The 24,000-nt window shown below is 38.0% G+C and overlaps 2 protein-coding genes across 2 annotated transcripts; both read left to right on the top strand.

Annotated features, from left to right (window-relative positions):
* Positions 1-19: 19 nt before the first annotated feature.
* Positions 20-12,464, top strand: LOC307146704 (uncharacterized protein; the record flags this gene model as incomplete). Its single annotated transcript, XM_079850914.1, has 15 exons — positions 20-329; positions 418-819; positions 912-1,001; positions 2,081-2,461; positions 3,724-3,857; positions 4,530-4,808; positions 5,021-5,116; positions 5,235-5,385; positions 5,891-6,016; positions 6,093-6,277; positions 6,660-6,823; positions 7,005-7,250; positions 7,493-7,655; positions 12,018-12,120; positions 12,226-12,464. Coding segments are annotated over 15 exons (2,934 nt in total), but the record flags the coding sequence as incomplete, so codon positions are not given.
* Positions 12,465-13,510: 1,046 nt separating this feature from the next.
* On the top strand, positions 13,511-23,221 carry LOC307146703 (uncharacterized protein; the record flags this gene model as incomplete). Its single annotated transcript, XM_079850913.1, has 16 exons — positions 13,511-13,522; positions 14,586-14,649; positions 16,981-17,382; positions 17,484-17,747; positions 17,862-17,873; positions 17,959-18,030; positions 18,248-18,646; positions 18,816-19,202; positions 19,411-19,479; positions 20,260-20,385; positions 20,464-20,648; positions 21,235-21,398; positions 22,004-22,249; positions 22,477-22,639; positions 22,906-23,008; positions 23,114-23,221. 16 exons carry the CDS (start codon positions 13,511-13,513, stop codon positions 23,215-23,217), a joined length of 2,772 nt encoding a protein of 923 aa, XP_079707039.1. The 3' UTR covers positions 23,218-23,221.
* Between the last annotated feature and the right edge of the window lie 779 nt (positions 23,222-24,000).

Here is a 24,000-nt window from a genome sequence, read left to right as displayed (position 1 = left end):
GTCTAGTTATGGGTTCATATCTGATCATGATGACACTCGTGTAGAATGGGATGGCTGGTATCGACTCTTCATTAATGGATCAAGTGCTCAGATGCCTGAGTGGTGTTTTTATTACATGTCATGTGGAGGTTATAGTTCTCTGTGGCTTAATGGCTCTCATCCTCGGCTAGAAGATGGAGTTGTTACTCGTGAAGTTTACGGGACTCACTTTGATCAGTGCAGTCGCTACAGATCCGACCCAATCCAAGTCAAAGCTTGTCCTGGAAATTATTATGTCTACAAATTTACCAGACCAACTCTTTCAATCCCAGATCCTGTATATTGTGCAGGTATATTCATTCATCTTTTTTTTTGCCATGATTATCATTAATTGTATTGATGGTTTTTATGTTATGATAATGCACACTTTCTGCGTAGTACCTTTCTCCAACCCAAGTGTCGATCCCTGCTACAACTATACCAGTCTGGATGAGCCTTGGAGAGCCACAGACAACCCTTCCTATAATAACTCTTACTTCTATACTATGTGTGATTCTAATGTGGAGTGGAATGGCTGGTACAGGATGTTCTACAATGGTGAAAATACTCAGATGTCAGAATCATGTGTAAATCAGCACATGTGTAGCACTAGTGAACCACTGTGGCTCAACGGCCCTCACCCACAGCTGGAAGATGGAGTGGTCACCCGTCAGGTCTGTGTCTCCTCATGGAATGGCTGCTGTACTTACACATCCCACCCTATAAGAGTCAAAGCCTGTCCAGGAAATTACTATGTTTATGAGTTTGTCAAGCCAATATTTTGTGGCGCTTACTGTGTAGGTGAGCACTTACTCATATGATCTTCAGGCATTAACTTGAATGAATTTTGTTTAAAAATTATTGATGTTGATATAAAATGTTCCTAATACCAGAAGCCTCAAACCAGTCCAACTCATCAGCATCTACAACAACAGAGACGATCCCATCCATAGAATCCATTACTCCACCAATCACAACCACTGGTAAAGTCTTGTCTTGCTTCCTTCATAAACTCTCTTGAGCATCTTTTTTATATGTGTTTTTATTAAACTTGATCTCTTGAAATGTTCTTGTTTATCGCATTCAGTAAATTCATAATAATTTCTGCAAAAAACACATTAGGAAGAAGCAATACAGCTCACAAATGAGTATGCAATTCAGATACTATATATTAAAATGAACATAGAATGCAATTTTAGATAAAGTGAAGTACTGAAACTTTGTTAATAATGAAATCTTAACCACCAGTGTGTCTTAAACTCAGTTTATAACCCATGTTCACCTACACCAACCATCAGAGACAGGGAATTGCATGTACACACAAAAATATAAAAGAATCAGAGCGTAATTTGATGGCCTTTTAAACATTCATTCAATTTTATAGTGTAGTGTCGTTCTTTGTCTCAATATTACTTGGGTATTACTGGTTTTGGGTGATTTTTAGACTCCCTGGCTATCTTAGACTGACACTAGTTTGAGAAATACATGAACAAGATGCAAAATGAAGTAATTAGCAAATAATACATGCAAGTGTAATAAGCCATGAAATCAAATCAAAAGCAGAGATCTAGGTACAATATATTTTGCAGATTAGTTTAAATTTATGTTTTGTTTTTGACTGGGGAGGGAGTGTCAGTTCTTAAAGATGTTTTAAATCTGAAAGAACAATCAAAATCTGATTTTCAAGATCATAGATCGTAGATCACCACTTGAAAATATGTATAAATATATTTTGCAAATAAGTGTCAACGTGTGTTTTGAAAGCATTGACTTCTTGAGGTCAAGTTGCTTGTAATCTTTGTGCTCAATTGCAAAGTGACTCAATTTGGCTGTTTTTATCACTTGTTTTGTCAGCTAAATGAGAGGAGATGTTCTGAAAGTTCAAGACAAATTGTCTTCAGCTATGAACTTAAAATTCAAATAAAACAGGGAACTTAAGTAAAGAGTGATCTGGAGATAACTATTTCATGACTACAAAAATGATACATAAAACAACATTCATTTATTAATTCAGAAAAATGTATATTTGTAATATTCCCATATTTCCAAATATTTCCAACAGCTCCCCCTGTTGACCCCTGCTACAACTACAATGTCCTGGATGATTCATGGAGAGCCACCAACAATAAACATTCCTCTCAAATAATGTGTGACACTTGGGTCAGCTGGAACGGCTGGTACCGTCTCTTCATTCAGGGTCAGAGTGTTCAGATGCCAGACACATGTGTTGATGAGTATAGTTGTGGCACTAATGCTCCACTGTGGCTGAACGGAGGACATCCAACAGTTGAGGATGGAGTGGTCTCTCGAGATGTCTGCGGTCACTGGAGCAATAACTGCTGCTTTTTCCAATCCAATCCCATTAAAGTCAAAGCCTGTCCAGGAGATTATTATGTCTATGAGTTTGTGAGCCCAACTACCTGCCATTTGGCATACTGTGCAGGTAAATATATTTACATGTGCCCTTCGTTTATGTAAGAGAATCTTGTTGGTAACACTTTATTTCTTTAGTCCACTTTAGACATTCTACTAACTATCAGTAACTTTGCAACTACATGTCAACTAACTGTCATTAGAGTATTAGTAGACTGTCTGCATAATATTTGCTAACACTTTATTTTGATGGTTCCCAACAGATATTCTACTGACTATAAGTAACTTGACATTTACAAGTCAACTTATTCTACTAACCCGAACGCTAACACCTAACCATAACCTAACAGTCTACTGACAGTCTACTATAGTCTACTAATACTCTAACGAGAGTTAGTTGACATGTTGTTGCAAAGTTACTTATAGTTAGTAGAATGTCTAAAGTGGACTATCTAAATTAAAAGGAACCTAACTGTTGTTTTTGAATGTAATATTTATAATTTATTTTAAATGCAAGCCACATAAAATTGTTCCTAATACCAGAATCCACAAACCAGTCCATCTCATCAGCGTCTACAACAACAGAGACGATCCCATCCATAGAATCCATTACTCCACCAATCACAACCACTGGTACCAAGTATTGTCTTGCTTCCTTTATAAACTCTCATGAGCATCTTAGACTTTTGTTTTGTTTGACCATTACACAAGAGTGTACAAAAAAAATCATAGCTAAACTAATTTCTTCTGAATATAAATCCCATTAGAAAACAGCTCTCAGAATAATTATTTCCTCGATTGTGGAAATGGCCATTTTAATATTTTTTTTCTAACATCAACTTCCTCATCCTCTCAACAACATTTTGTTACACATTTTTTTTACACAATTTTCAGTCTTTCTTATTGTGATGGATGAGGAATTTGGCCTGCGTATCACATCATAATTAGAGCAGGAAGTTATGACTTACAACTTAAGTTTTCTTAAACACTCAGGTGAACTTAACTTACAATATGATTTGTTAGAATTTCTAGGGGTGAAAATAATTTTGGCACAAGTTTTGGAGAAATGTTTATTTATTTATTTTCTATAATTTTACCTAAGTTAAAGGATAGATTGTTGTGAAAACAAAAAAGATAAACAACATTTTATTCATATTTACCAAGGGTGCCAATATTAGTCCACAGTAACTCCAGTCCACAACCAGAGGTCATCATGTCCCACTACTAATAGCAGCCAGATTCCTCTCACATGACATAAACTCAAAATGAGCCTCACAAATCACTGTGAAATGTAAATGTCAAATCTTCTGTATTTTTTGTTTATTCTCACAGCAGCACCAGAAATATTCTACCCTTTCGGCTCATCAGGAGACACAAGAAATGCTGCTGCTGATGATGGAAGCTCCATTAAAATTAAGCTGTTGAGGCCTTTTCTGTTATTTGGCCGAACATACCAGCAGATTTATGTAAGAATTGGATTTCATCTTGATTCTAAGGGCCCTATTTGAACAATCTGAAACGCAAGTATCAAGCGCAAAACGCAAGTAACTTTGTGGGCGGGTCTTGGGCGCTGTTGCTAATATACCGGTGGGATAAATGACTCTTGCGCCCGACGCAAATCTAAAATGGGTTGGTCTGAAGTAGCGACATTACTCATAGGTGTGGTTTGGGCGTAACGTGAAATAAACCAATCAGAGCGACATCTCACATTCCCTTTAAGAGCAGGCGTGCTTGTTCCATGGCGGATTGCTATTATAACAGCGGATTTGCCAGACGCACACCAGGAGCGATTCACAGCCGAGGAGACCGACGTTCTTGTCAGGGCCGTAAAAGACAGAGAAGTGGCATTGTATGGGGATGGGAGAAACACACCCAAATTAACTTCGGTTAAACAGGCGTATAATAATTTGGGTAAATGTGTAAGCTAGATTTATGCCTATTTTTTCACATCTTCACGGACACAACAATTTTCCCTCTTGTGTTAATATTTTTCCTTGTAATAATGTATGATTTGAAAAAATGAAAACTGCTGCTTCTGTGTAGATGAGAGAATCAAAGTGTATACGTGTTGTGCACACGCTACATTGATTATGGCCAAGCATGGCCATATGATTTTGACAATATATCTCATGTTTCAGGTGAATAATAATGGACACCTCACATTCAATCAGTCTTCATCACAATATTTGCCATACTCCTTTCCCTCTAATGAAAACCAAGATATAATTGCTGGTCTCTGGACCGACCTTGACAACAGTGCGAGAGGTGTGGTTTCATATCATCAGTACACTAATGGAAGTGTTCTCACACGCGCCACTCAGGATATAAACAATCATTTCCCAAATCTGACCTTCAACGCTTCTTGGGTTTTTGTTGCAACGTGGGATAAAGTCCCTTACTTATCCTTGTCTGGCACAGTAAGTTTGATTATGCTTCTGAAATGTGACTGTTTTTACTAAATTCAATTCCATTAAATAAAACAATTATAACAATGAGATCACACAGTAATGTTCATACAAATAAGAGCAATAATATGACTGATACTAACATTGAATAATATGAATATTTTGTTTAAAAATAATGAACAATGAACACTAAGAGTGATTATGCTTTTTTCCAATCTTTGCAGGAAACATCGTTTCAAGTGGTTTTAATTTCAGGCAGTAATTTTTCATTTATTCTGATGAATTATGGTGATATTTCTGTAACAGAACGTCAGGTGGAGGTAAAAGAAACCTTTCTGTATCAGACCAAAATGTTACTATTCAATACTCTATAAGTGTATCGTATGTATGTGTACAGTTTAAATATATAGTTTGCATTTTTTAATGTGTATTATACAGGCTGGTTATGACACTGTAAACTCCACACACTACTTTGTGATTCCTGGATCAGTCAACGGGAGCTTTATTCCAAACCTCAAGAGGTCCAGTAATGTCAATGTTACAGGCCGTTGGGCCTTCAGGGTGGACGATGGACACAACCTCTCTAAAGGTAAGAGTTTTATCTTTCTAGAAATAGTTAAAAACAATAAGGTTTTGTTTTAATAGCCAATTTTTCTGATAAGTTTCATATAACTCTATGCAATGTTTTAAATGAATATAATGCATCTGTTGAAAAACTCAGACTATTATTATCAGTGGACCTCACGAGGGAAATTATTATAAATGTTAAAAAGATCCATTTAATTCACTAGAAAAAAAATGTACTTGAGACCAAGAGCAATAATCGGTCAGGGTGTAAGATTTTGTACACACAACGCTTAGCTATGGTAAAAGTGGAAGTTTTCTTTGCGTTAGTGCATTTAGCTGATACTGTTTTCCAAAGCGACTTCAAATAGTGGAACATAAGCAGCTTGTCACAGAGCCAGCAATATTCATAGTGTACAAGTCCAGGTTTAATTGAACGATTGTTTAGGAAGCAAGCTAGAACAGAGGTTAATTGCAGAAAAGAAAATTAAGAAGTATTGTATTATATCTATCTGTGCTTCCCCTTCTAGTTGATGGAAATCCGTGTTCTGAACTCAGCTGTTCTGAGAACGAAAGCTGTGGGATGAAAAATGGTGTTTACGGCTGTTTATGCAAAAAGGACCATCACACACCACAATCACATTCTGACTCTTTTGGTTGGTTTAATTCCACAACTAAATTTAAAACATAATACAATATTCAGTCATTAATTAGCTTTGCTTTTTGTCTCAGATGTCTCAGAAACCTGTGAAAGCAGCTCTGGCTCCATATCTGTGTCTCGCTGTCAGCTCTTTGAGGCTGGTTTTCCAGCTGATGTCTTACACCTCAATGATCCCAGCTGCAAAGGAACGGTCCGGAATGGCAGAGTGGAATTCCATTTTGATAACGATGAACACATCTGTGGTACAAATCTTCTGGTAGGTTTAACTATGTATAATTTATTCAAATACACCATCCAATTATTTGTATTGCCTGATGGAACCAACAGAGTTTGACCACTTGGGGAATCTCTATGAGACTTTGAGAAGTGTGTATGGAGGCTTGTAAGGGTACTGAAGAATCTGGAACAAACCAAGGGAAGGGCCCAAACAGACCTCCCTAAAGAGAGATTCAGTGGGGAAAGATGCACAACACCCTACTATGAAAGAGTTTGGAACATTTGCCCACATTCTCCACCATTAATATGTAACCCACAAATATTTCTCTTGACTGAGGAAAATTTTGGCTTAGTTTCTGCTGTTGCAATACCTTGAATTCATTTTAGGCTAAATTACAACATTTTACATTTGTTGTCCACAGGCTAACAGCACCCACTTCATCTATGATAACTTTATTCTGGGGACACCAAGGTCAGAAGGTGAAAGTCTCATTAGCAGAGAGAAAATCCTGAAGCTTTCTTTCAGCTGTGTTTATCCTCAATCACAAACACTTTCCATGAATTTGGAGATAAACCCACTGGAGAGGTGGGAATATTTTAAGCAGGAAAAGCTAATGCACAGTATAAAAATTTGTAAATATATGTAATATAATATAATATAATATAATATAATATAATGTAATATAAATGTATTAATCTACATTTCTAAATATAGATTGAGTTGAGGCAATTTTTTCTTTTTAAATGGATCTTGAACATTTCATCAGCATGGTGCGCAAGATCCTCCCCGCTGGTGAAGGCAGATATCAGGTCCGGATGATTCCATATCAGGATGATGAGTTTACCCGGCCCTTCACTGGTCGTGTGGATGCAGAGCTCGACCAGGAGATGCATGTGGAAGTTCGTGTTGAGGGGGTCGACAGCCGCCAGTTTGCCCTGGTGATGGACACGTGTTGGGCTACACCTGTGAATGATCCTGATTACAGCCTCCGCTGGGATCTCATCCTTTCAGAGTAAAGCAGGGCTTCTTTCTATTCTTTTAAGCTTAGCCTTAACTCAATGTAACATTATTTACTGAAAAAATTATATTCAAATCAGTTTTAGCATTGTCATAGATATTAGTCTTTCAGTATTTCAGAATTAAATCACAAGATTCCATTTTTTTGTACATGGAATGCAAATGTGTGATGATTTACAGATCACTTTGTATTGACTGTTTCAAAAAGGAAGAATTTGTCATTATTGATATTCTCAGGTGTCCCAATGCAAATGACGACACAGTGGATCTGCTGCAGAACGGCGTCTCGACATCCAGCCGTTTCTCCTTTGGGATGTTTATCTTCACTGCAAACTCCACTAAGCTTTACCTGCACTGTGCTGTTCACCTTTGCCTTCTGTCAAGCAATCGCTGCTCAACGGTAAGATAACAAAATCTCTCATAATGATACTGAATTATATTTTTGTAAAATGTATTGTAACGGATTTATTGCTGTTACTTTAACATCACCACATTGATGTTAAAGTAACAGATCAATTTAAATATATAAAAATGATAGTAAAACTACACTATGTTCTATCTAGCGTTTGAAGCATAAAAAAGTTACTTTTGGTGGTTATGGTTAAGGCCACGATTTACTCACAGCAAAGTTATTTTTTGTTGGAAACACCTTTGCAGCGATATACTGTTAACTAACATCTCTACGCCACCCACACTGGAGGATGTTTAGATGAATATCTAAATGAAAACACACTGTGCTGGCAGTTTTGTTTCCCTTTGTACTCTGATTACATTATGAACAGTCACTGCCAACAAACTAGGCCAACAATCATCTGCTAACAAGGTCACATATTAAGGTCTTGGTAGATTAGATGCCAAGCAAACAATCAGTTCTCGTGATTAGTGTAATCATTCAAAACACACATTTTGAACGATGGTTATGGGAGGAATCTGTCACAACACAGTGCTTTGCACCCTGCTGTGTATGGAGCTGCGTAGCTGCAGACCAATGAGAGTGCCTATGATGAATCCTGTCCACCTACAATGGGCATGTGAGCGTCTGAACTGGACCTTGAAGCAGTGGAAGAAGGTCATGGTCCAATGAGTCCCGTTTTCTTTTACAACATGAAGCAAATTGTCGGAGAGTCCTCTTTCCCAGGTGGAAAGTTACAATATGGCTTATTGTAACTTTGAGGCCCCGCTGGCGTGGGGAATTCCTGTAGCGTAGCGGTCGGACCTGATGTCTATACTCTTTTCAACAGAAACAACTCAAAGAAGCGTCAGGAGATAGTGGCTTTTAAAGGAACATGTCGACTTTTTGGGACTTTAGCTTATTCACTGTATCCCCCAGAGTTAGATATGTCCATACATACCCTTTTTATCTCTGTGTGTGCCGTAAGTGTGCCCACCGCTAGCCTAGCTTAGCAGAAACACTGGAGGTAAATGGCTCCAGCTAGCATACTGCTCCCAATCAGTGACAAAATAACATCAACATTTTCCTATTTACATATTGTGATTTGTATAGTCACAGCGTGTACAAATAACAAGGTCACATGAGACACAGCCATCTTCTAACCGTATACATACTGGGAACTGTATTCTCAGAAGGCGAAGCACTGCAAATCACAACATGTAAATAGGAAAATGTTGGCGTTATTTTGTCACTTATTGGGAGCAGTATGCTAGCTGGAGCCGTTTACCTCCAGTCTTTGTGCTAAGCTAGGCTAGCGGTGGGTGCGTCAGACAGAGTTACGGCACGCACGGAGATGAAAAGGGTATGTGTGGACTTATCTAACTCTGGGGGATACGGTGAATAAGCTAAAGTCCCAAAAAGTCGGCGTGTTCCTTTAAGTTCTGCAGAGGTCGCACCTGTCCAGTTTAGCTTGACCAATGAAAAGGGTATAATTTCAAGTGGGAAAAGTTCCTTTGTTTTGACTCATTTGCACTATCAGAGTGGGCCGGCGGGTTTGTGTCCCTTTATACTCTTGATTAATATAACAGGCATGAAGAGGTGATGTACTGCAATGTGCCATCAATTAAACGAGGATCATTTTGACATGAAACATTATACCAATAAGGTTACATTAACTAATAAATATATCATAAGGCATGCATAAAACAGTATATAATACAAAAGACAATATACAAAACAATAATAATACACACAATGTCCTGGGGATATACATGTTCATTCATAGAAAGATTTGTCTAAAAACTCTCTAAAACTTTGGGAAAACTCTCTAAATTCCGTTGATTTTTAAAACGTATCTTTCTGATGTGCCTTTGAGCCATGGTAACCAATGCCTGGTTCTGTATTTGTGGTGTTAGTTGCTCTCAGGGCAGTGTCTTTGAACTCTACCTCATGGTTTGTTTGATGGGTGAGGGGTATAGTGGATTATTTGTTAAATATAACAAATAATTGTGTGTTTGATCTGTCTCAGTCACTACAATCACATGGATGGTTGTGTATGTGTTAGCCGTTTACTTGGGGAAGTGATGGCACAGAGATGCACAGTGGGACGACGACGACAAGTAGGGAGTGTGATGCTCTGGGCAATGTTCTGCGGGGTAACCCTGGGTCCGGCCATTAATGTGGCCTTAAATTTGACATACCTACCTAAACATTGTTGCAGACCAGGTACACCCCTTCATTACAATGGTGTTTCCTGGTGGAAGTGGCCTCTATCAGCAGGATAATGCACCCTGCCACACTGCACACATTATTCAGGAATGGCTTGAAGAACATGGTGCAGAGTTCAAGATGTTGCCCTGGCCTCCAAAAATTCCCCAGATCTCAATCCAATTGAGCGTCTGTGAGATGTGCTTGACCAACATGTTCTGGCTCCAACTCGCAACCTACAGGACTTAAAGGATCTGCTGCTAACGTCTTGGTGCCAGATACCACAGGACACATTCAGAGTCCATGCCTCGGTGGGTCGGTTCTGTTTTGGCAGCATGCGGATGACCAGCAGCATATATTTTTCAGGTTGTCATAATGTTTTGGCTCATCGGTGTATGTGCTGCGTGCTTTCCTCTCAATAACTAAAGAAACGCACAACGAAAATAACAGCGGTGAGAAAACAGCAGTTAAGGAAGTTCTGATCATAGTGATGAACTGGAGAAGATTTCCACGTCAAAGAAGGGGGAGCCACAGAGCACACATCTACCTATTATGTAATTGCCACGGATCAATGGTATTACGAAGGTGTTTACCAGTCGGAGCGGTCTTTTCCTGAAAGTTTGCTTTGGCAAGCTGTTTCGAACTCCTGAAACGACTCAAAAACCAACTTTGTTTTAGCCCGATTTTGTTCAAAATGACATCACACTAATTCGTTCTTCGATTTCACTTAATGTAAATGGGGGCCTGTAATTGGGAGAGTTGGTTAGGCATTTGCTAGAGTGGAGTTTGTAGTTTCAGTGGATTTAGGGTTAGTGGTGGGGACGGGTTAGGTGATCTGCCCTAAATGCACAGCAAATGTGATGCAATGCAAACTAAATGTATTTCTGAAAAGCCAAGCCGATGCTGATTTGTGTTTTTATTATGGGTGTTTTTATTACAGTATGTCTGTTGCTTTCACTTTTTGCTTGCAAACACTTCAGTTTGAGGTTAATTTGTTGTGGCTTCAAGCTACTACGACACCTTCCACTGCATACGGGAACACTTCCCATACATCCTGATTTACTCGTTGCATCATAAGAAGAATGACGTCTACGCTAATATTAGTCTCTCTGTTTATCCCGAGGTTTACCGCAGTCCGCCGGATCCAGGCTATATCCAGATCTGATGAAGGACCTGAGCCTGGACGCGACGACAGCGCAGTCCTGAAGTGTCAACTAGTCTCTCCCCTGTGAAGTCCTCCCTCCCCTCCCTTTATCTCTCTACAGACAAAGCGTTGTCGAGATAATTCCGGTTCGCGTGACTACGCGGAAGCGATAAAAATTCTGTATTATAAATTTTAAGGCCTTACAAGTAGTTTGTTGAGGGTTGATTTGTAGGGAAGGACGACACGCCTGCGCACATATATTCAAACGCGCATACCTATAGACTGAACTCGTAACACACATGTGCATGTCATCGGCGTTCTCACGGGTTCGCATTTTTTAAAGTTTGAGTAGAGAGAACCTAAGAGTTTTCTGTAAAAACGGTGTTGTGTTAGCGGCCCCTAAGTTAATAACTAATGATCGTTGCGACGGAAGTGAATCAATCAAAACTAACTTTAGCTGGACAATAACTTTATTCTAGAGCTGCTGTAAAGCCAAAACAATCTCTGTTACTTTTATTTTCCTATAATCAATGTAAAGCCGCTTTGGAACAATCTACATTGTTAAAAGCGCTATATAAATGAAGATGACTTGACTTGACTTGACTATAGCCTAGTAGTAGCCTGACCTTCTTTACTTTATTTATGGATATGAAGTAAACACAGAAGAATGATAAGAGTATGCACTTTCCTGCGAAATGCGTCCCGACAGCTCCAAAATATAAATAATTATTATAGGTTTATTGTAGGTTTATTCAGGGTAAGTCGTAAACACTGTTTGGAAGATAGATGCACAATGTGCTCTGTAATTATTAAAAATGTAGTTTATTTAGAACAAAAAAGTTACATAGTGAAGCCTTAAATTAATCAAATGCTTCAGTGTCACCAAAAGGCTGCTAAAATACTTGTTTTGGCTGAACACTGCAGTTCTTGTGTTCTTGTGCACTCCTTTCACAAAGAAAAAACTGATGTACTGTGAATTAAATATCAATGATGTTTAACAGGGAATTTGTCTCTATTAGGACTGTTCTTCTGGACACCGGCGGAGAGAGGGCAGGTCTCTGGACTTCCATGACAGTGCTTCCATATCCCTGGGCCCTCTGGTGTTGTCTGAAGGGAACACAGGTGAACATTTCATTTACTTTAATAATTTGTAAATAAAGGTTTCTGTTTGTTTCTATTATGAATACATTACATTTCACTGCATTGCATTATATCCCCTGTTCACAGATAAGTGGGTCCCAGAACAAGTGAAGGTATCTGAGGCTTCTTGTCTGTGTGGTTCTCTGATGCTGATACTTGTTCCTCTGATGAGTGTCCTGACACACTTTTAGCTTAATCCCACAGAATTTACATGCACATTGTCTAATGCCATTTAATGAATGTGGCAGTGACGCCACACTGGTTTTGGGTTTCTAATTGTTTCTTTGTCATTGATGCTGTGTAGCCTTTGATTGTTTACTTACAAGCACCAACAATTATTTAATTATTAATGAATTATTTAAGTAATTAATCTTCAGAATTACTGTACACTATGTTAGTTATTAAATCTTTACTTAAGAGGACATGCTATAATAACAAATGTGTGTTTATTCAAATCATGCAAAAACAATAAAAGGATCATTCCTGTTCCACGATTCCTTTCAGTTCTTTAACTTTGTTAAAAATATAAATGCTTTGAAGAATGTTACCGCACTGAATTGTTCTTTCTGATAAGGTAAGATATGATGAGGTTCAGTCAATGCTCAAAAACTGTAACCCAAATTCTTCGTTTTGTTCTAGTTTTAGTTTAATTAAATAAAGTGAAGAAAAACTAAAGTTGTAAGGCTGCATTCAATAAGTTCATGTACAAGCAGTCCTTGGACACTCTTTTTGAATATTCCTACATCTTACTAAAGTACCTGGAAATGCATGTTCAGAGGCCTGCAGTGCTGCTGCATTGACTTTTGAAAGAGTCTTTCCAGTACGAGGCTGAAACATCAGTATGTTCATGTCAGATGAGTCCACTTACACTTCTGAAAGTTGCTTTAAGCTGCGTGAAAATTTTTCTGTGACTTACTGAATTGACTCTTGTGTATGAGCAGAACAGTAATAACTTGTTACCACTAAGACTCATTGGCACATGTTATATACCTTTTTGTTGGTGACATTTTTTTAAATTACATATTTGGAAGTTTGGTAAATTTATCAATAAACTCTGCTATAGTCATGTTTGTGTGATGTTTGCTGTGAGATTTATTCATTGAATGTAAATGTTCCTTTCAGGTGTTATTGTTTTATACGTATGTCGTGATTATTCTACTGGTGCTTCCTAAACGGATAAACTAGTGATGTGAGACCTTTTAGTCTGTTATATCATGGTTTAGAATTATATTCAGTCATTATAACAACTTGAGCAAGGATGTCATGGTACTGTGATAAACCAATTAATTTGTCATATATTCAGGGCTTGCATAATTAAAGACGAGTGCACACTGTACGATTTATAATAGTCCTTTACGCCTGTAGCTTGAACATGATTCCCGCTGTAAGCCATGTCACTCTGTGAGATCTCAATTGTCATTAATCGCTAGTACTGACGTACAGTCTGACATTAAAGACTTCAGATCAGATGAATCTTTTAGAATTCTCAAAATTAGTCTCAGACGGCTAAATTGAGGCCAAAATCCTACAGTGAACCCAAGTCGATATTCAAACCACATCAATCTTAATTACTATCAAGATTATATGTCATCATTTATTTATAGTCGATATGTAATTGTTGATGAGGGCTAAAAATGCCTTTTATTCAGTTTTGTATAATAATTAGGCAGTTCTCCGTCTCTGAGAATCTGACACCTTGTACTTATGGAGACTCCTATAGGTTGTAGTTCTGGAAAACAATGACACTGGAGACTAAAGGGTTTCTGGTGGTTTCACACTTAATTCTTTGCCTTTATTCTTAGTGTTTTGCAGTCTTTTCTTCTTAACCTGTTTTTGCAACTCTGCTGACAATTATTAACAAAGCATTTCATTGTCTGATGGTCACGCCTTCATTTAGAAATTTCCAAATTGTTACATCCTTCTCATGTCATGATTGTATTATATATCTATATATTGTTGCTGGGAATTTTACTGATCCAGATGAAGAGGAACATGATCTGATTTTAGGTCAACATATACATTAACTATTGTTTTCACTGTAATATCAGAGCAGCCGGTACACAACAGAGCTGCACAATGAAGTCAAACAATTAAATGACAAGCATTGATACAATCTCTAACAAAATAAAAAGAAATGAAACACTTCTTGAAGGTATTGTTTAGAGATTACTCCCGTTTCCAGTAAAGTTCCACCCACAGTTATTAAAGGCACTGATAAGATTGTGAGCGCTGCACTTCAGCATCACTGTATTGAACTACTGAAGAGAGAATCTCACTGAGTTTGCTCTGATCTCAGGTAAAGTTCTCTTTATTTTATCCTGTTTAGCTCAAGTGACTAGATTTTATAAATATGTTAACTATAATTTAAGTTGTTTTTACAAACCTACACAAAAACAAAAAGAAAAATAAATATAACTGAATGTTTCATGTTGTATATGTGTGTGCAGGTGCCGTTCGTCACAATGAGGTTTCTGATCTCACTGTGTGTGTCATTGCTGCTGCTGATCAATGGTGAGTGTTTTATAATCTGTCTGTGAACTTCCCAATATTAAATAATGCTTAATAATTTGTCTATTAAACGTAAAATCAGGGTGCTCATGGTCATTTAAGGTGCACCAACAATAAGACATGATAGTCTAGTGGTGTAATTTGTTTAAAGTAAGGGAGCCGAGTTTACATCCTAAATATAATTTTTTATAATGACCCAATCACATTACACATGAACTAAACTGCCAGTGATCGCCCCTGCATATTCCTGTTTAAATAACTGTTTGTTTTATTGGGGAAACCCACCCCCACATAATTATTATTCATCATAATAAGTTAAATATCCCTGTAATAATTACTACAATGATAGTGACTAATTATATACTTTTGAACTCTGAGCTGAACCGATTATTTTTGCTTTTAGTGTCGCTATTCCAGAACATTCTTGAGAGAGCAGTCCTGCATCGATTCAGTCTCCCACTCATTCTGTAGCTTCAACTCTGCTCCTGGGGACCCATTGTCCTACAGTTTATTTCCAATCTGCTTCAGCTCACCTGGCCTGTGATTATTATTATATATATATAAAAAAAAAAAAAAAAAAAAAAAAAAATATATATATATATATATATATATATGTATATATATATATATATATATATATATATATATATATATATATATATATATATATATATATATATATATATATATTTTTTTTTTTTTTTTTTTTTTTCAAAGCGATTCTGAAGAGCTTGTTTGTGGTTCAGGTGTGTTAGATTAAGGTTGTAGCTAAACTCTGCAGGACAGCAGTCCGAACAGACAGTGGCTCAGGGCAGGCAGCAAACAGCAGAAGTAAGAGTCCAGGTAAACAGAGATCAAAGGCAGCCAGAGAAGACTCATAAGCCCTATTCGGACGGGACTAGTTTTCCAAACGACGTTTGAGTTACAATTCTTATCAACCTACGTCTGTGATTTCATGTACGGATTCGGACGGGACTAACATCTCCGTGTTTATTACCGAGGTTGGAGTGTCTGTGTTTTACATGTGGGCGTTGCAGAAGATCACGTGTTCAGAATGCGTGGATTGCGTATGGTCAAACGTATCAAATGTATTTTGAAATTAAGTACTTTTAAAATTAAGCACTTTGAAATATTTAAAGTAAAATGTCCTAACGTATTTAGTGTTTTGTAAACATTTTATAAAAATTGTAGTATAAAAAAAAGTAAACATACATTATCATCATGATTTTATAGAACTGGGTTCTTATAATAAACCCACTGGAATAAAAAGTTTTAACTTATATAATTTACACGTTATGTAATTAAATGCAGAAATGAAAGTAATCTTTACCTGAAACTGATATTACAGTAGCCAGTCTTAACAGTTTACGTGATTTGGCTCTTTCTTGTTGATTTCATTTTTTTTATTTCTTCGCAGTGTAGGCTACCGCAGTGGTTCCCAAACCTGTCCTGAAGGCACCCCAACACTGCACGTTTTCTTTGTCTCCCTAATCAAACACACCTGATTCAACCTGATTGAATCAGGTGTGTTTGATTAGGGAGACAAAGAAAACTTGCAGTGTTGGGGTGCCTTCAGGACAGGTTTGGGAACCACTGGGCTACCGAACACATCTACATCCATTATCAATGCGCAAAAAGCAGAAACTTGAATACCGGCGCGATAGCGAGAGATTGTATGGCAGTTCACGTTGACCAAAACACACAAGAAAAAGCGTTTTGGAAAAAAACATTTTCGGCAATCACAGACATTCGCATTCGGACGGGATTAGATCTCTCTGAGGACCGCCGAGTTTGACGAAAAACAGTAGGTAATTTGCTCTGGAATTTTTACAGAGGTCAGGTGAGAAAAAGACAGACATGGCAGATTCTGACAGGATTAAAATCTCAAAGTACGTCTGTGAAACAGAAATTTCTCTAACGTCCCCCTGTGAAACTAGTCCTGTCCGAATAGGGCAGTAATCCAAGGCAGGGTCAAAACACAGGCAGAAGATACAATGACAGAATAATGCTCAGAAATGCAGCCGGGGCAAACAAGACTTCGCAATGTGTGACTGAACAAGCAGGGTTTAAATTGTCTGGTGATAAAGAACAGAACAGAAATACGCCATCAACTAGCTTTATCATTATTATCACAGGAATACTTATTTTACCGGTATATCGCAAACGATAATATATCGCCCATCCCTACCCAGAATGTTTTCAGTTTATCCCTATTCAACACACCGAGAAGCTGATGAGTTGAAGCAGTTGTTTCAATTAGTAAGACATTTGAAACATTCTGGTATGTGGCTATATGTTTCATCACAGACGGTCCCTTTTTCTTCATTCCCTCAGAATCAACAACTTCCATCTCTGATCCATGCTATGATTATAACACTCTTGATGAATCCTGGAGAGACATACGGCAAAAGCGATATCAGTACTATGGACAGGATGATACCCTTGTTGAATGGAGTGGCTGGTATCGGCTGTATCTGAATGGAGAAAGTGCCCAGATGTCTGAGTGGTGTGTGACTGATGCTAAATGTGGTGGTGAAACTGGACTGCAACTCAACAGTTCTCATCCAACCCTTGAGGATGGAGTGGTGACCCGTGAAGTCCTGGGAACATATGGGTACAACCTGTGTGGCGATCACAGATCCACGTCCATCCAAGTCAAAGCCTGTCCAGGAGATTATTACATCTATGAACTTGTCAAGCCAAATGTGTCAATCCCCATGCCTTCGTACTGTGCAGGTGAAGTTCCAGGCTCTATTTTCAAAAATATATTTTTGTTTGTTACATGGATACAGCTTTCTACTAAAATAAAGTTTTTTTTTTCCTTCAATCCATGATAGTTGCTTTCCAAAACGTCAGCAGTGATCCCTGCTACAACTATGAGTCTCTGGATCGTCCCTGGAGAGCCAACAATGAAAGTGGAGATTACATGTGTGATGAACGTTTCTCCTGGAATGGCTGGTACCGGCTTTTCTACTATGGAATGGACATCCGGATGCCAGAGACCTGTGTTAGTTCATTCACCTGTAACGCAAACATCAATCTGTGGCTCAATGATCCTCACCCTCAGATAGAGGATGGAGTGGTGATCAGGGAGGTCTGTGGTGGTTATTATTGGCGAGGCTGCTGTAAATTCAAGTCAATTCCCATCAGAGTGAAAGCGTGTCCAGACAATTACTATGTCTATGAACTTGTGAATTCACTATTCTGGTGTTCAGGATACTGTACAGGTACAGGTTATTTTCTTACTTTTAATGAATTCTTTTAAATCTTTTAAAATGATTTCAGTCATGTCATTAATTTTCTTATTTTTAGATGTCAGCACCATTTCACAGATGGTTTCCACTGTAAGTCCAGATTTAAGCACTGGATTCATCATCACCTCAAGTAAGTTGTAAATTATATATATATATCAGCTTTTCTTTAATTAATTGCAATAAAACTTTTTTTTGCATGAATGTGTTGCATCACTATTACACAGTCATGTTTGTGTATGAGTGATTTAAGAATCTCATCATGATTACTGTGTTTGACTGTTTCAGATTCACACCCGTAAAGTTGCTCATTACAGTATAACTTTGTCTGTTTTGGTTTCTTTTAACAGATTATGACCCGTGCAATAACTACAACATACTCGACAACTCCTGGAGAAGCACAGTCAAGCACTGGCATGTGCTTATGTATGACTTTAAGTCTGATTATGATGACACTCGTGTAGAATGGGAGGGCTGGTATCGACTCTTCATGAATGGCTTGAGTGCTCAGATGCCTGAGTGGTGTATGTCTTACCTGTCATGTGGAGGTTTAAGTTCTCTGTGGCTTAATGGCTCTCATCCTCGGCTAGAAGATGGAGTTGTTAGTCGTGAAGTTTACGGCTCTTATCGTGATCAGTGCAGTCGCTACAGATCCGACCCGATCCAAGTCAAAGCTTGTCCTGGAAATTATTATGTCTACAAATTTACCAGACCAACTCTTTCAATCCCAGCTCCCACTTATTGTGCAGGTACTTTTATTCTTATTTATTTTTGGTATGCTTATCATGAGGTGTATTGTAGGCTCACATATGACAATATGAAGAGTCTTTTACAGGACTGTATTAGACTAATGTATACTTATTTTGAATACATTTATTCTTTTGTATATAATGCTCTCTTTCTTCTTTTACATAATAGTATCTTTCACCTCTCCAAGTTTACACCCCTGCTACAACTATACCAGTCTGGATGAGCCTTGGAGATCCACAGACAACTATTACTATGGTAACACGTGTGATTATAATGTGGAGTGGAATGGCTGGTACAGGATGTTCTACAATGGTGAAAATACTCAGATGCCAGAATCATGTGTAAATCAAGGCATGTGTGGCACTTATAACCCACTATGGCTCAACGGCCCTCACCCACAGCTGGAAGATGGAGTGGTCACCCGTCGGGTCTGTGCTTCCATATGGGATGGCTGCTGTAACTACACATCCCACCCTATAAGAGTCAAAGCCTGTCCAGGAAATTACTATGTTTACGAGTTTGTCAAGCCAATTATTTGTGGAGCTTACTGTGCAGGTGAGAATTGACCCATTTGTGCTTTAGTCATTTAGCCATTCTCTTACTCTGAATTTTGTTTTAAAATGATAATTGATATAACATTTTCCTAATACCGGATGGCGAAAGTCAGTCCATCCCTTCAGCGCCTACAACAGTAGAGACAATCCCATCTATAGACTTCATTACTCCACCAATCACTAAATGTAATATTTATCTTTGTTTCCAGTAAGGATAAACACTACCTATACTACAAAAACTACAACTGAAAGTACAGCCACAGAAACTACAACTGAAAGTACAGCCACAAAAACTACAAATGAAAGTACAGCCACAGAAACTACAACTGAAAGTACAGCCACAGAAACTACAACTGAAAGTACAGCCACAGAAACTACAACTGAAAGTACAGCCACAGAAACCACGACTGAAACTACAGCCACAAAAACTACAAATGAAAGTACAGCCACAGAAACTACAACTGAAAGTACAGCCATAGAAACTACAACTGAAAGTACAGCCACAGAAACTACAACTGAAAGTACAGCCACAGAAACTACAACTGAAAGTACAGCCACAGAAACTACAACTGAAAGTACAGCCACAGAAACCACAACTGAAAGCACAACCACAGAAACTACAACTGAAAGTACAGCCACAGAAACCACAACTGAAAGCACAACCACAGAAACTACAACTGAAAGCACAACCACAGAAACTACAACCACGGACACTACAGCTGGTAATATAATGTGCTGTTATGTGTGGGATTATTGTTTTATGTCTGGGATGCATGTTAAATCTATAGTTGTAGTTCCTTTGCAGACCACCATATCATTAGAAAAGCTATAGCAGTGACAGTTTTGGATGTTTCTGAGAAGTTATTGAGTCCCTGTGCTTTATTGAACGGCACTGTGGATGATTCTTCGTGTCTGGGAGAAGAGAGGAGACAAAGTTCAAGTTATTTAAATATAAGCTGAATGTTAATGGATCGAATGGATCAAGTACTACTTTTCTCTCATGCTACTGGAACATGCAATGTGTTGTGTTGTCCTTCATCTATCTGTGCTTCTCTTAGATGTGAGAGATCGCTGTTCTGAACTCAGCTGCTCTGAGAACGAAAGCTGTGGGATGAAAAATGGTGTTTACGGCTGTTTATGTAAAAAGGACCATCACACACCACAATCACATTCTGACTCTTTTGGTTGGTGTAATCCCACAACTAAATTTAAAATACAATACAATATTCAGTCATTAATTATAGCTTTGCTTTTTGTCTCAGATGTCTCAGAAACCTGTGAAAGCAGCTCTGGCTCCATATCTGTGTCTCGCTGTCAGCTCTTTGAGGCTGGTTTTCCAGCTGATGTCTTACACCTCAATGATCCCAGCTGCAAAGGAACGGTCCGGAATGGCAGAGTGGAATTCCATTTTGATAATGAGGAACACATCTGTGGTACAAATCTTGTGGTAGGATATATTATATACAATGCTATTCCGTGTAATATCATCTCAAATTGGCACTAAATGTTTGATTTAAAAAAATGCTGAAAGGATATCCTTTTTATCATATGTGTGATGCCAGTTGGATTCAATAAAGTTTTATGTATAGAAATGAAGAAAACAATAGTTCTTTTTGACAACTTTTAGGATAATGTTCACTCATAAGAGATCAGTGATTTTGGCAAATTATTATTATATTATAGTATTATTAATTATTATATTCTATTATACATGATGAAGGGCTGCCAGCTTATACGTTCAGCTTGGAGTGAGAATTATTTCTGTGGATCATTTCCTTGCATCACAAGAAGTTTTTTTTTTTTTAATGATTGTCAAAGCATTTGTTAACTGAACAGAATTTTATTATGTTTACTCACAACATGTTACAGTGACTGGCACTGTGTTTTTATCATGAGATTATGTAAAATAATGGAGATGAGAGGGAGAGTGTGACGTGAGAACAGTGTCAGTTACGTGAGAGTTGGAACCCCCCTTTAACTAGATTCTGGGTAAAATGTTGACATGTTCAAATATTATATCCATGTTCCATCAGGCTAACGGCACCCACTTCATCTATGATAACTTTATTCTGGGGACACCGAGGTCAGAGGGTGAAAGTCTCATTAGCAGAGAGAAAATCCTGAAGCTTTCTTTCAGCTGTGTTTATCCTCAATCACAAACACTTTCCATGAATGTGGAAATCAACCCACTGGAGAGGTGGGAATCTTTTACACAGGAAAAACTATTGTACAGTATAAAAATGAGCAAATATATGCAAATATACTCTGAAAATTATACATGGTGTGTTCTTTAAATATCAACATTTTTAAATATGTGACCCTGGATCACGTCACCAGTCACGAGTCGCACGGGTATATGTGTGGCAATAGCCAACACTACATTGTATGGGTCAAAATTATAAATTTTTCCTTTATGCCAAAAATCATTAGGATTTTAAGTAAAGATCATGTTCCATGACCATATTTTGTCAATTTCCAACAGTAAATATATAAAACATGTATTTCTGTGAGTGAATGCAGCACAATCGCCAACATAAATGGACAACTTTAAAGGAGATTTTCTCAAAGTTTCGATTTTTTTTGCACCCTCAGATTCCAGATTTTCAAATAATTGTATCTCGGTCAAATATTGCCATATCCTAACAAACCATACATCAATGGAAAGCTTATTTATTCAGCTTTCATATGATGTATAAATAATGGAAATGTACCCATGTGACTGGTTTCGTGGTCCAGGGTCACATATAGATTGAGTTGTACATACTACATAGAACTTTTTTTTTTTTGTGAACATTTCATCAGCATTGTGCACAAGACTCTTCCCGCTGGTGAAGGCAGATATCAGGTCCGGATGATTCCATATGAGGATGATGAGTTTACCCGGCCCTTCACTGGTCGTGTGGATGCAGAGCTCGACCAGGAGATGCATGTGGAAGTTCGTGTTGAGGGGGTCGACAGCCGCCAGTTTGCCCTGGTGATGGACACGTGTTGGGCTACACCTGTGAATGATCAGGATTACAGCCTCCGCTGGGATCTCATCGTTTCAGAGTAAAGCAGGGCTTCTTTCTATTCTTTTAAGCTTAGCCTTAACTCAATGTAACATTATTTACTGAAAAAATTATATTCAAATCAGTTTTAGTATTGTCATAGATATTAGTATTTCAGAATTTAATCACAAGATTCCATTTTTTGTACATGGAATGCAAATGTGTGATGATTTACAGATCACTTTGTATTGACTGTTTCAAAATTGATATCATTGTTGATATTCTCAGGTGTCCCGATCCAAATGACGACACAGTGGATCTGCTGCAGAACGGCGTCTCGACATCCAGCCGTTTCTCCTTCAGGATGTTTATCTTCACTGCAAACTCCACTAAGCTTTACCTGCACTGTACAGTTCACCTTTGCCTTCTGTCAAGCAATCGCTGCTCAACGGTGAGTATTGAGTAATTTACATCCATCCGGCCATGATAATTAATGTAATTAAACTTTTAAGAATCTGCTATTGATAAATTCCTGTTGATCAGATAAATATCACTAAATGTCCATGGTGCTGAGGTTGAATGTTCAAGGCTGAAAATGCTAAAATGCTTGTATTTTCTGCCCTCTGCTGGAGACTTTCTGCACCTTTATGTTTCGTGTTTGTTCAGTGATATTTAACAGAGATTCACACAGCTGGATTTTGCTCTTTTCTCTATTAGGACTGTTCTTCTGGACACCGGCGGAGAGAGGGCAGGTCTCTGGACTTCCATGACAGTGCTTCCATATCCATGGGTCCTCTGGTGTTGTCTGAAGGGAACACAGGTGAACATTTCATTTACTTTAATCATTTGTAAATAAAGGTTTCTGAAGATTTCTGATATGAATACATTACATTTCACTGCATTTCATTATATTCCCTGTTCACAGATAAGTGGGTCCCAGAACAAGTGAAGGTATCTGAGGCTTCTTGTCTGTGTGGTTCTCTGATGCTGATACTTGTTCCTCTGATGAGTGTCCTGACACACTTTTAGTTTACCACAAAAAGGCATTTACATGCACATTGTTTCTTTATTTCATAGCTGATATTTTATGTGGCATAAAGGAATTCTTATTAAATAATTTAGACCTATATTAATTGTTACTGTACATACTACATTCATTCTGTATTAATTGAGAGGATGTGCTGCAACAAGAAAGACCATCAGATTCATGCTTATTCAAATCATGCAAAAACAACATTGGGTCATTCCTGTTTTTGCAATTTTTAATTCTGTGGGCCCTATCTTGCACCCAGCCAATTTACTTTGTACATCGACGCATGTATCATTCCTATTTTGCACCCGCGCACAGCAGACTTTTCCCTCCACAGACGCACGCCGGTAAATTAGTGAATGAACTTGCGCTCCCGAGGGCAGTTCAGCGAAAAGAGGAGGCGTGTTCCGGCGCAAATGTTCCCTGATGCTATTTTGCAGTTTCAGAAAAAAATTCTGTCACAGACCAGGAAAAACCTAGTCTAAAGTCAGTGGCGCGTTGCGCATGTTATTCATATGCTATTTTAAGGGCGCATTGTTCCGTTTTATTCCCACGGAAAGGGCAACCCAGTGTACAAAGAGGATATTACTCGGTATTCCACATTTGTTTGTTTATTTATTTTTTGGTTCACAAAGGATAACCAGGTAATAAACCTGAAATAACAAGAAATGCAACGTTTCAATTTCCATGTGCTACAACCAGACCTAGTTCTTTACCTCAACAGCCCAATAACAATAAGCAACAATAAATAACATGAATCAAAATACATATAAATAACATTA

This window comes from Squalius cephalus, assembly GCF_949319135.1.
Source record: "Squalius cephalus genome assembly, chromosome: 19".
Lineage (NCBI taxonomy): Eukaryota > Metazoa > Chordata > Actinopteri > Cypriniformes > Leuciscidae > Squalius > Squalius cephalus.
This window is presented reverse-complemented; position numbering and strand designations above follow the sequence as displayed.